At 53.1% G+C, this 12,332-nt stretch overlaps 2 protein-coding genes across 7 annotated transcripts in view; both read right to left on the reverse strand.

Moving 5' to 3' along the window:
* Nucleotides 1–13: 13 nt before the first annotated feature.
* Nucleotides 14–5,018, reverse strand: Shmt2 (serine hydroxymethyltransferase 2). Of its 6 annotated transcripts, none has more exons than XM_015483151.2 (12): nucleotides 4,872–5,018; nucleotides 3,652–3,849; nucleotides 3,088–3,167; nucleotides 2,721–2,921; nucleotides 2,364–2,445; nucleotides 2,093–2,215; nucleotides 1,833–1,972; nucleotides 1,335–1,500; nucleotides 1,031–1,130; nucleotides 791–946; nucleotides 602–709; nucleotides 14–478 (listed from the first exon to the last, which is right to left on the reverse strand). In XM_015483151.2, exons 1-12 carry the CDS (start codon nucleotides 4,902–4,904, stop codon nucleotides 351–353), a joined length of 1,515 nt encoding a protein of 504 aa, XP_015338637.1. In that variant the 5' UTR covers nucleotides 4,905–5,018; the 3' UTR covers nucleotides 14–350. The 6 variants fall into 6 exon arrangements, with proteins under 6 accessions (XP_015338637.1, XP_048662771.1, XP_015338635.1 ...); XM_048806814.1 differs by lacking the exon at nucleotides 4,872–5,018 and adding an exon at nucleotides 4,492–4,673; XM_015483149.2 differs by having other exon boundaries at nucleotides 602–946.
* Nucleotides 5,019–7,845: 2,827 nt separating this feature from the next.
* Nxph4 (neurexophilin 4) overlaps nucleotides 7,846–12,332 on the reverse strand; it is a 9,156-nt gene continuing 4,669 nt past the window's right edge. The window contains exon 2 of the mRNA XM_015483152.2: nucleotides 7,846–9,389. Coding sequence (XP_015338638.1) covers nucleotides 8,523–9,389 — 867 coding nt within the window. The 3' untranslated portion in view covers nucleotides 7,846–8,522. The remainder of the gene's footprint in view (nucleotides 9,390–12,332) is intronic.

The raw sequence follows: 12,332 nt of genomic DNA on the forward strand, positions 1-12,332 counted from the left end.
ATAGAAACTCCTGGGCAGGTGAGCATTTTATTAGATTAAAAAAAGGAAGTGTGCCACCCACCCCTTCCTCTGGCTCAGCTGGGTAACTCTCCCACCTCAAGAAAGAGCAAGAGTCTATATAATACTGATAATGGCAGAGGATTAGGGCAGAAAGCTGGAGGTAGAGTGGGGCTCCTTCTAAATCTAGTTACAAAAAAGAAACCTCAGCTACAAATTCTGGCAAGGGGGACTATACCTCCTCCACCAAAAAATAGAATGGTAAGTAGTATGCCCTTCCACTGGCCCAGGTGAGGCAGGCGGGGGACAGGGGTAGTAATTTCCAGTCTGTGGGCCTTGATTCCCAGGTGTTTTCAGCGCTCATCAAAACCAGGCATGGGGAAGGCCCTGGCAAATTGCTCCACCCTTTGCCTAAGATTGGCCAGGTGCTGGCTTGTTTCTGGGTCCTTGAGCAGGAAGGATTTGAAATCCTGGAGCTTGGCTAGAGCGGTGAGGGGGGAAAAAAAAAAGGTTAGCATTGTATGGAAGGCAGTGAAATCAGCTGGGGGAGGGAGCACAGTGAGGTAAAGAGGCTGGCTAGGGGGCTCTTTCTTTGTCTGCTTACCAGTCTTACTCTTCACCTTCAAACCGATGTTGACTCCTTCATCAATGAAGTCCACAACTCTCCGGAAGTCATCCTCACGGAATTGCCGAGAGGTCAAGGCTGGGGCCCCTGGAGAGGCAGGAAAAAGGATTAGTATAACTAAGGTCACCCGTTGTGGGCGTCCTTCCCTCCCTGAGCCCCAGATCTCACCAAGCCGCAGGCCCCCAGGGGTGATGGCACTTCGGTCTCCAGGACATGTGTTCTTGTTGGCAGTGATGGACACAAGCTCTAGCACCCGCTCAGCCCGAGCCCCATCCAGGCCTTTAGGCCGCAGATCTACCAGCACCAGGTGGTTGTCAGTGCCACCTGAGGGGGTTAATAATCAGGGAGTGGTGAGTCTGGTGCACCTGTTTGAGGCTATAAAAGCCCTCACCCAGCCCCCTGGCTCACCAGACACCAGTGAGTAGCCTCGCTCTAGCAGGGCATCAGCCATGGCCCGAGCATTCTTCAAAACCTGTAGGGAGTACTCCCGGAACATGGGGGTACAAGCCTGGGAATGAGACAGTAGCACCTGTGACTCCAGGCCCCAGGTCCTACTTCTTCTGCCCCTTCACACTCAGCATGGCTCCAGGACCCCAGCTTTGACACCTCCCGTCCTGGCAGTTCCCTTCCATCAGCTTCAACTTTAGTTACCAGAAGCATTTAAGTCTCGGGAACAATGTCCCCCCCACCCCCATAGGGCAGGCTCCCCAACCTGTTTTAGGGCCACTGCTACTGCAGCAATGGCATGATTGTGTGGGCCCCCCTGCAAGGATGGGAACACAGCAAAGTTGATTCGGTCTTCAAATGTGTAAGGTATCTCCCTGCCAGTCTTGGGGTCCACAGACTGTACCCCTTTCCGATAGAAGATGAGTCCTGACCTGTGCAGAAGGTGAGTGGTTAGAATCTAAGCTAAAAATAAAAGATAAGGATTGGGGAGATCAGAGGAAGTTGGCTGGCTTGGGCTGTCGAGGCCTCTCAGAGTCCCCTCAGTTGTCCTTTGTACAGTGGATTCCAGTGGTGGAGGGAATCAGCCCCTCACTCCCACTCACAAATCCCCTGCCAAGGAATGGCCATCAAAAGCAAGAAAAGGAGAACAATCACAGACTAAATGGAAGTCTTCCGGGGTATAGGTAGGAATGAATTCTCAGATCCAGCCTAGAGCAGGGTGTGAAGGCAGGGAAAGGCAAGGCATGATCTCAGGGAACCTGACCTGGCCCCTCGAAGAGTCTTGTGAGTGGTGGTGGTGACAATGTCCGCATGCTTGAAAGGTGAGGGGATCACCTTGGCAGCCACCAGGCCACTGATGTGGGCCATGTCTGCCAACAGGTGTGCCTTGACTTCATCACACACCTGGACAGGTACAGAGATAAGCCTCAGCCTGGGGAGGGCCCAGACAGGCATACCCAATGCTACCCCCCAATCTCTCCACCAAACCCTGAGACAGTGCCAGTACTCCAGCCCCCCACCAACCTCTCTCATGCGGGCATAGTCAATGAGGCGAGCATAGGCACTGGTACCAGCTATGATGAGCCGTGGTCGGAAAAGCCGAGCAGTCATTGCCAACTGGTCATAGTCAATGAGTCCGGTTTTGGGCTGGACAGACAGATAAACAGCTAAAGGCCTGAGATGGCAATAGTGCTTGTCCCTCCTTAACCCTGAGGGCTGCCCAGAGCTCTAGCCCCCCCACTGCCCAGCAGAACCAGGGCCTGGGCAACTACCTCCTACACCCTAGAGCACTCACATTGAGTTTATAGGGCATAGACTCAAAGAAGATAGATGTGGCAGAGATCCGCTTGACGTCGGACATGTAGCCATGGGTGAGACTAGGAAGTGAGACGAAATAAGGAGGTCTCAGAGTGTAAAAACTCAACTTCCTCACTCCCCTCCTACCCATCTCCAATGTCTGTCCTGAGCTTGCTGCATCTCATTGCTCTGTCCACTCTGTGGTGAACACTGATGTGACTGCGATCCTATCTTCCTCATCCACTGTAACATGCAGGACAGGGAGAGGTATGATATGGAATACAGTGGGTATGCAATAACTCCTTTGCCACATTAGTACTGTCTACAGCCCAGCATCTGCCCCATCCATACTCACTGGCCCCCATCAGGCAGGTCCAACCCCATGAGTCGGTCATGCGGCTGCAGAAGGGCGGTGTAGGCAGCCAGATTGGCTGGGGACCCTGAGTAGGGCTGGACATTGACTCCCCACTGAGCAGGATCCAGGTCAAAGGCTTCCAAGGCCCGGCGCTGGCATAGCCGCTCAATTTGATCCACTACCTCTGCTCCCCCATAATATCTGCCATGAAGAGAGGTACATAAGGGCACAGAAAAAGGACTCTAGACCAGCAGCAAAGGACTGGGAAGGCCACTGCTCCATAAATACTGGAGGGTACAGGAAGGTTCCACCACTGGGAGCACCATCCCTGATGTTGCCCTCCAGCCCTCTGGTGCCTAGCCCTCACCTCTTGCCAGGATAACCCTCCGAGTACTTGTTGTTCAGACAGGACCCCAGGGCCTCCAGCGCAGCTCGGCTGCAGAAGTTCTGGGGTGATGGGGGGGCAATGTCAGAAGGTATTGAGTCCCTTCCCCTGGACCCCCATAGCCCCGCCCTGCCAGAGCCTGCAGGCTGCAGGGGGGAGTCAGGCTGTACAAAAAGCTGTTAATTCTGGGTTCTTTGCCAAGCATGGGGCAGGGCCAGAAGGAGCATTCTCAGAAACTCAGCTGCCATGATGTTGTTCCCAGTAAGGTCACCTGTCCACTCAAATTTGTGTTTCCAGGCTCCTCTTTCCTCTTGGGAGGCAGAGAGGGAATAGTTGAAGCTGTAGGGACTCTGGAAGGCTCTGTAAACTTCCTAATGCCCAAATATCCATAAACTGGCCTTGCTTTTGCTTCAGAGGAGAATAAAGAGAGGGAAATAAAGCCCAGCAGAAAGGCCCTGAGTCTGACAAGGAAATCTGAAGAAATATTGGCAAGATAGCTTGTTACTACCTATACCCACCCCCCTACCCTGTCTCCCCAGCTCCCACCTCTGAGGCAATGAGCTCCAGGCCACGACACTGCCTGTCCTTCTCCTTCTGTAGTAGTTCCCACATCTCAGGGTCACTGTCTGACAGACTCTCCTGGCCTGTCCAACCTGTGGTTGCTTCTCCAGTCTGAGTTTGGGCCACCTTGCTGTGCTGAGCTCGAGTAGCCATCCTGACCAGTTGGTCACATCTCTGCAGAGGCTAGGGGCAGGAAAAGCTATGGTCAAATAAAAAATTGTCCAAACAAATAGTCTCCCAATCACCCCCAGCCATGCTTATACAGCCCTCTCAGGCAGCCAGTTGTCCAGCCAGACTGTTCCAGTTCTTTCCACCCCCATCTCCACCTTTAAAAGCCAGTTCTAGATCCAAGGTTGAGATCAATGTCCAGAGGGGTAATTCTGATTCGTTCCACTCACCTCACCTCAGACTCTCTCTCCACCTCAACCCATGAGCCACTCTGCAAAGCCACAGGGCAAAGCTTATTCTCCAGAAGCCCCTGTCTCCCAAATTCAGGAGAGAGCCAGAGATTCCAGAACCTCCCCACCCATAGGAACAAAGGGGCCTTTCTTCAGGGCCTCCACAAACTGATACCCCAGTCAGGAGAAGAGAACAAACTGACAGGGGTTAAGGCCACAGGCTGTAGAGGTGGTTTCCAGAGCAATGGAGGTGGAAGGGCAGACCTGAAGCAGTCCCTGGGAAAGAGGTATTGGGGGTGGGAGGATGTGTGGGGAAGGGGTGGATCCGCAGGGAGGCCCAACACATATCCTGTCCCCATGTCACCGTCGTCCCCCCCCCCCCGCCCTTTACACTTCCTTCTAGCCCACACTGCCGCAGGACCCCTGCCTGATGAAAGCTGTGGGGCTTGGTTGCATCATCTGCATGGTTCCAGAGCTGGCGGGAAAGGCTCGGGTTGCGGGTCGAAGACGAGAACCCACTCGTTAGCCAGCACAGTGTCTGTTTAGCAGCCGGCGCAGTCCTCTCCCCTAATGCCACGTTAAATGGGCGGTCACGAGGCCCTGGGGCATCTGACTGCCAGAACGAAGAGAGAACCCAGTTCACCCCACGCGCGCCCGGGAGTTTCAGGGATTCCCTAGTTACACATCCGCTGAGGCCCAAGAACACGTGCAGTGTAAAAGCCAGGAGAATCCGAGAGTTTGTGAATGGGCAAAGGTAGGAAGTAGGGCTAATCACTGGTTATCCAGTCTCCGGAGCCCCGTTCTTACCCGAGCCACCCGGAGGAAAGAAAAGGGCAGCATCGCAACTCCACGTCGCAGGACGTACAGCCACCAACTCTGGTCGGAGAGTAGCAAAAGGTTGGAAAACACCGTTCCGAGAGCGCATGCGCGAGAACGCCCCGAGAAGCCCGGCAAGGGAAGGAGAACACGCGTGCGCAATGGTGCCACCTTTGTGGCCTTTTGGGAATTGTAGTTTTCTTCCGCTTCATTCCACATCTGTAGCCCCAAGGCTAAAGAACCTTGCTTGAAAGAATACTGGACTGCTACATATTCTAACTATCCTGAAGATATCCGGGATTTCTTTTTCCTGTCAATTGTTAAGACAAGAGTTTATTGGATATCTACTGAATATCGAGTATTCTTAGGCTCTCTGGGAAATCCAGAGACTCCCATACAAGATAGGGTAGTGCTGTGGAAATCACTGTGGTTTGAAAGGGTGGGACACTTGAGTTCAAGTTTCAACCCCAGGTAGTAGCAAATTAGCTTGCTGTACCTCAGTTTCTTCATTTGTAAAGTCATAATAAAATATCATGCGGTGGGGATGAAATGAGACTTCTTATGTAAACATGAGCTTCCATGGATTGTCTTCCTCCTATTCCTCTGAGTCACAAAACTGCTTCCTCCTCCAAGGCTATTTTCTCCTCCTCAGACAGCTTAAAGGAGAATGAGGCGTCCCCTCCTGTTGCAGTTATTCCATTTTGTTACCTGTCCACTTGATATCCTGTACTCAGTGAGTCATCTTTATTTATTTATTTATTATCTATTTATTTGTTTTATGGTACTGAAGCTTGAACTCAGGAGGCTCTACCACTGAACCACATCCCCAGCCCTTTTAAAATTTTATTCTGAGATGGGGGTCTCCCTAAATTGCCTAGGCTGGTTTCAAACTTGCGATCCTCCTGCTTCAGTCACCTGAGTAGCTGGGATTACAGGTACAGGGTTGGCCACTGTGCTTGGCTAGAGAACTTCCTTTTAGTCTTACTGTATCTGGATAAAACCCCTGAGTAATTTTAGTCTTACTGTATCTGGATAAAACCCCTGAGTAAGGTACTCATTGATATCTTTTTTTTTTTTTTTTAAGTTTTTGGCGGACACAACATCTTTGTATGTGATGCTGAGGATCGAACCCAGGCAGCAAGCATGCCAGGCGAGAGCGCTACCGCTTGAGCCACATCCCTAGCCCCTGATATCTTTTTTTTTTTCAATAATTTTTTTAGTTGTAGATAGACCAATAGCTTTATTTCTTTTATTTTTATGTGGTGCTGAGGATGGAACCCAGTGCTCACATGCTCACACGTGCTAGGCAAGTGCTCTACCACTGAGCTACAACCCCAGCCCTAATTGATATCTTCAACAAAAGATTTCCAAATGACTGGGGGCGGGGGGAAGGGTGCTCTAAATGAATTTCAAAGACACATTCAAACCTCTTCTCAATGATTCTGATAAGCATTAGTTTTAAAAACCACTGCATGGGCTGGGGATGTGGCTCAAGCGGTAGCGCACTTGCCTGGCATGTGTGCGGGCCCGGGTTCAATCCTCAGCACCACATACAAACAAAGATGTTGTGTCCGCTGAAAACTAAAAATAAGTATTAAAAAAAAACATTGCATTACACAGTACCATTACACATAAATTAATTCAATACACATATTGACCTTCTACTTCATGCCAGCACGCCATTGCCCTGAGATTCCAGAAGAGCTCACCGACTACTGGGACATCAAGAAGTGAACAGATGACAAAATTCAACAGGTGCAATGTGACTTTTTTATTTATTATGTCTTTACAGTTGGGGAGATTGAGGCCTAGATAGGCTAACTTGCTATCTTTCATATCAGGCCTCAGAGTCCCTCCCTAGATCTAACTTCCTTCCCACTCTGGCTCTCAGCTTTTCCAGGTGTTCTCAGCAATAAGCCTTGTGTAAGGAGACTTCTTTGCTATTCTTCCTCCAATCTCTAACCCAGAACCTCTCTCCATCTTCCTTCTTTCACTTGATCCCATTATTTATCCATTCATCCATCTGATATATACTTTCTGCTCACCAACTTTTCACTCTCAGGCATGTTGGTGAGTCATTGTCAGGCCAGAGCCAGTGGGCAATCCCTTGGTGAGCACTGATCTCTGCCTGTGGGCATCTTGACCCCGGACTTCTCAGAAAGAAAGCAGGATGAAGAGGAGTTGTTCCTCTGTGCCTCAGCTTGTCTGCACCCCTTCTTACCCCAGTCATGGGGGTCCCAAGGGGAGGGGGGCTGCTGAGCTGAGAACTGCTAATGAAGCCGCAGCCAATTAGCGCCCCGGCCAGGGTTGGGGGCGGATAAAATTAGCAGCAGAGGCTGCAGGAGGGAGCTGAAGGCGCGGGTGGAGAGGGTGGGCAGCTGGCTGAAAGGGGCTGTGTTTGCTGGCGGCTAGCAGCGGCTACGAGGCCCCGCCCTCCAAACCCGCGCTCATCCCTTCCCCCATCTTGTCATCCCAACGCTCCCTCCCTTCTTCGTCCGTCTGCAAACTCAGCGCCCACGAAATTAGGAAGGAAAAGGAAGATCGATGACTCCAGATGCCGCAAACACTGTTCCCCCTCCCTCCCAACCTACCTCCTCCTCCAAGCTCCGCGGAGCTTAGCAGGTTGTCAGCGCTCTGCCCATTCTGTCCCTGAATCTCCCTCTTTTTCAAGTCATCCCAAATAGTGCGTTGGTAGTTCCCACTCAGGTCTAACACTCATTCTATCTGCAACAGCTTCGCTTTGCCCTCTGCAGAGAGGGGAATCCCCACCCCAGGTAGAGTTCTTACTCCAAGGGTCTGATACATTTCTCTGTGATCCAGTCTTGGATGACCTCCAAGGTGCTAGCTCTGTCACCTTTGCCTCAGTTTCCCCGTCAGTCACGGATGGAGGAGGCCCTGGCCAGGTCTCTATCAGACAGAAATTCACATCTGTCTTCCTCTTCCCTACAAAGGTCTCACACAGACACGTATTGGATTTCACTTTATTTTGTTCCCTTTCCCGTCTGTTTTGGCGTAGAAAAAAAATATCACCGAGAGGAAGCAGCCAGAGAGGGCAGGTGGAACTGGACTGCACCGACAAGAGGGAAGCAAGCAGAGGGCAGAGGCCGGGCTGAGTGCCCCTGCTTAGGAGTTCTGCTTCTGCGAGGTTGGGAGGAAAAAGGGACAGGCAAACGGCAGGCAGAGAGGGATAAGGATAGGCCAGGGGTTTAATAGATCTTTAGTCTTTACCAGGGGCACAGGAGAACAAGCGCTTGGGGGCCAGAATGTCTGGGTGGGATAAGGGTGCCAGGCCAGGTGTTATTAAAGCTGTTATTAAAGCTACGGGCAAGGGGAGTGCCCAGCCCAGCGCCAGAAGCAAAAAGGGGATCCGGTGTGGACTAAGAGGACCCTGGTACCACCTCCAAACCCCGCCCATTCTAGGGCTGCGCCCTTATCTCTCCACGTTAGGGTGTATCTGAGGGGGTTACAGCCTCATGGGCACTCCCCATAAGGACAAGGGAAACACTGGCTGATGAGGGCTGTCCCCTTCCGCCGCACTCCGCAGCAGGAGTGGAGGAGACCACAGGAGCGGAGGGATATCGGGAGGAGTCCCACTTACAGAGGCTGGGATTTGGCGGGATGCTCAGGGCCGGGCCAGGGGAGCTATCCAAAGTAAGGGTGTTCGCTTTGGAAGTTATAGTCTGGGCATACCTTCTGCACCAGTTTGTAGTCAAAGCTGAGGAAGGAGACGAAGATACAGATGACTTTGAAGGGCTTGGCACAGAGCCAGGCGGCCTGGCTCTGCGTGTGCTCAGTGAAGCACACCTGCGACGGGTCGTACAGGCACGGGCGGTGCTTACGAGCGCGGTTTGTCTTCTCATACTCCACGTGGCAATTGAAAGCGCGTGATTCTTTGGCCCCGGGCACTCCCAGAGCGCTGCCTAGTGAACCTGCCAGTGCGCCCCCAAGGGTGCCCCCAAGCCCCGGTCCCGCAGCTGCCGCCATCCCTAAAGGGGGCCCCAGCCCAGGAAGCACCCCCTCCAGGGCCAGCGTAGACTGTAGTGGGTGGGGGGCAGGCCCAGGCAGCCAGACGCCCCCGAACTCTACACGCTTAGAAGGTGGCACAATACTGACACTGAGGTTGCCCAGACTGGAGGAGTTGTGGCGGAAATACACACTGAAGGTACCATTCACATGGTCCACGATCTTGCCGGTCACCAGCAGCGAGAACTTGAGGGTATGCACTCTAAAGTAGAAGTCCCCCCAGCCGAAGATCTTTTTGGCTCGTGCGGCTTTGATGGACGGCTTCCTCTTAGTGCGCTGAGCCGGCAGCGCCCCGGCCACCCCCGCCTGGGTCAGCGCCCCCGTGTGGTTAGCCGGCCAGGCCCAGCTCCAGGCGCCGGCCAGCCCCAGGCCGTCAGAAGACCTGGACGCAGGGAGCTGTTGGCCAGGGGCACCCCCTCCTGGAGTAGCTGGGCGCAGCTCCAGGTACTGCGGCCTTCCCGACTCTGGTATCTGGGCACTGACGACCTGTGTAGGAACAAAGAGGAGGGAAGAGAGAGATGCTAGAGTGGGCCCTGGCCACCTTGCCTGAGCCCTACCCTGGCAGCCCTTTTCTGCAGCCACAAGGAGACCACATGCAGTCTTCCGCGGGTAGTTCAGGAGTGGATGTTGGAATAGATCTGCAGCCCTCAGTTTCCAGTATCTGTGAGATGACCTGAGAATCCCTGTGTTTCTCCACTGAGCTCCAAAATGAACCCAAATGCCAAATCCAGTGTGGGCATTGGTGTGAGTAGGGAATGGGTCCAGGAGGGCTCCTTCTTTCCTCACCTGGCCCATGGATGGTTCCAAGTAATAGGCCACGGAAGAGTTGGAGTGGAGCATGTGAGGCCGTGACCATCTCAACATACAGCATCAAGAAAGAGGTGGGAAGACCTCCCAGCTTCTGCGGAGACTAGAGCTCGCTTCCTGGCCTCAGCCCTGACTGCTCAGCGGGGAAGGGCCGCTGAGAACCGGTTGAGCTATGGAGAAGAGTCCCCGTGCGGTGGGTTGAGGCTTGGGGCTAAATGGGCTCCCCTCTCAATTCGGGCTCCCCTCTCAATCCGCAGCGCTCCTGCTGTGGTGGAGGCCGCCTGACCGCCCTTCCCTGGGCTGGGAGAGGACTGGAGGAACTGCCCCCGCCCGCTCACCGTCTCTGTGTCTCAGGTGGCGGCCGATCTGGGAGACAGCGCGGGCGCTAGTACAAGATGGATCGAGAGGCGGGAGCGTCCGGGCCAGGCCCGGGCCATCAATTATCTGGGTGGTGGTGGGGGGGGGGTGGTGGCCGAGAGTGAAGGAGAAGGGGAGAGAGCGAGAGGAAGAAATATGGAGATGCCGCTCCAGCAGGGAGAGCGGGAGGGAGAGGAACCAACCGGGAGCGTGTCAGAGTGTGTCAGTCAGCCTGTGCTAGCCACCACTGTGCTGTTTGGTGTGGCCCTGACTTCGTTCAGGTCCTGGGGGTGGGGGAACAGTACTGTCTGTGTCGGTCTGGGATGGCTGTGTTCCTGTTAGCCTGAAATGGTGTGTGTCTTTCTACCCAGAGTTGCTCTGGTGTGTCAAACTGATACAGACTGTATATGTATCAGTCTGTGGTGGTTGGTGTGGCTGTGGTGAGTCTGTGTGTTTGTATGTCTATGTATATCAGTCTGAGGAGGCTGTGTGTGTCTATGCCTGCTTGTAGTGGATGTACATCAGTTGTGGTGATTTGTGTATATGTGCTTGGATTGGCTGTGTGTCTGTGTGTTGATACCAGTGAGGCTATGTGTGTCAATTTGTAGTAGTAGTGTCTGTGGTGGTTGTGTTGTGTGTCTGGGTTTGTTATATGCCTACCTTTGGTGGTATGGAGGTTGTCACTTTTCCTGTGTGAATTCCTATCATCCTCTGTCCATGTCTAAAGCTCTTTCTAGAGGGGGTGTACCCATAGTGACAGTACAAGTATGGTCTGCGTTCTTGTGTGTGTGTGTATGTGAATTGTATATGAGGGAGACATACTGGCCTGCAGGCTGAAGAGTTTTGGGTACATAAGGAGGCCTGAACAGTGTAGGTGCCCCCTCTGTTTGCACACACCCATGTGTACACAATACGTGTCCGCAGGGGACAGGAATGCAGAGCCAAGCTACTGGGCTAGAATCTCTACCGCCTGGTCCCCTTCCCTGCAGCACTGCGATCCCAGGTTATTAATGCTGCCGCCACCCGGTCGTCATACATATTTATCGCCCCCCTCCTCCTTCCTCCCATGCAACCCTCCTCCCAGCCCAGGTGAGGGGGGTGGAGGCAGCAAGAATGATTGACTCAGACAGACAAGCTTGAGCTGGCATCTAACACTGGGAGGGTGGGGTTGAGAAGGGCTGGAGGAAGAAGTCTTAGCATACAGGGGCAGGGAGAAGAGACTTCCCAGGGGAAAAGGACCAAAATCCAAGAGGTAGGCTTGAGCCCTGGAAAGGGCATTGGAGGAGGGAGTGGGCAAGCTTCTAGGGAGAAAGTCAAGATGTGCATTATTGAACTCTGACCCCTAATCTTAACCCTCTGAACCCAACTGCTGCTCTTTCCAGGAAAGTCTAGACATCCAAGTCCCCTCCCCACATGCTGTGACTCCAAATGCACCCCAGTACACCCCAGCATGCTTTATGTCCTGCAGCAAGACCTGGCCAGGAGTGGTTCAGTCCAGTGACTCCTCAGAGACAGGGACTAGGGGAGGAAATGGGGTTGGACAGGATAGGGAAAGGTGCCAAGAGGTACCCCCACCTCTGATACCAGACAAATTGCTGTCTTTGCTTCTATGATCCTGGCAAATCCCTGGGCTTTGGACACTTACACCCCCACACACACACATCAGGGGCTGGAGACAGCCCAGATACAAGGGAAGAGTTGAGGGGAGGCAGCCAAAGCGACCTTGGGTGGGGGTTAGACAGGGAGCGCTGGAGAGTCTGTGAGGAAACGAGCCGAGAAATGGGAACATGGAATAAAATAAAATAAAATCCTCCCTCTGGCTTCTTTGATCGCCAGCACTCTCTCCCTCTCTTGCTCTCCCTTTTCCACTATTTTTTCATCTCTCTCTCTCCCCACCCTTCTCTCACTCTTTCTGTTTCTTCCTCCACTTTGTCTCTGCCTCTAATTTCTATCTTCCAGGATTCTGTCCCCCCTCCCCCATTTTTGTCTTTAACTGAGGCAGTCTTCTGTCCTTCAGGCTGTAGCAGTGGTGTGTGTGTGTGTGTGTGTGTGTGTGTGTGTGTAACTAGGTGGTAAAGGAGCTCCTCTTTGCTTAGACCCCTTCTCCCCTTCCTCGACTAGGGGCAGAAGCAGGGTGTTGTCTGAGGTGGGGTCCTCACGCTGCAGAGCTGGTTTAATTAAGCTAATTGGGCGCGGTGACATTTGCAGAGGGGAGAGGCTAGCACCACTGCCAGCACATGGTGGGGGGGGAGGTGTGTGGTAGCT

This window comes from Marmota marmota, unplaced genomic scaffold (genome assembly GCF_001458135.2).
Source record: "Marmota marmota marmota unplaced genomic scaffold, marMar, whole genome shotgun sequence".
Classification (NCBI taxonomy): Eukaryota; Metazoa; Chordata; class Mammalia; order Rodentia; family Sciuridae; genus Marmota; species Marmota marmota.

Excerpts from the sequence above, each read along its gene's own strand:
- Shmt2 (XM_015483149.2), bottom strand. The coding sequence starts at position 4,904 with ATGCTGCCCTTTTCTTTCCTCCGGGTGGCTCGG. Across the intron at positions 1,501-1,832 it reads AAGACTCTTCGAGGGGCCAG|GTCAGGACTCATCTTCTATC; the intron begins GTCAGGTTCCCT and ends CCTTCTGCACAG. Across the intron at positions 1,131-1,334 it reads TAGCAGTGGCCCTAAAACAG|GCTTGTACCCCCATGTTCCG; the intron begins GTTGGGGAGCCT and ends TCTCATTCCCAG.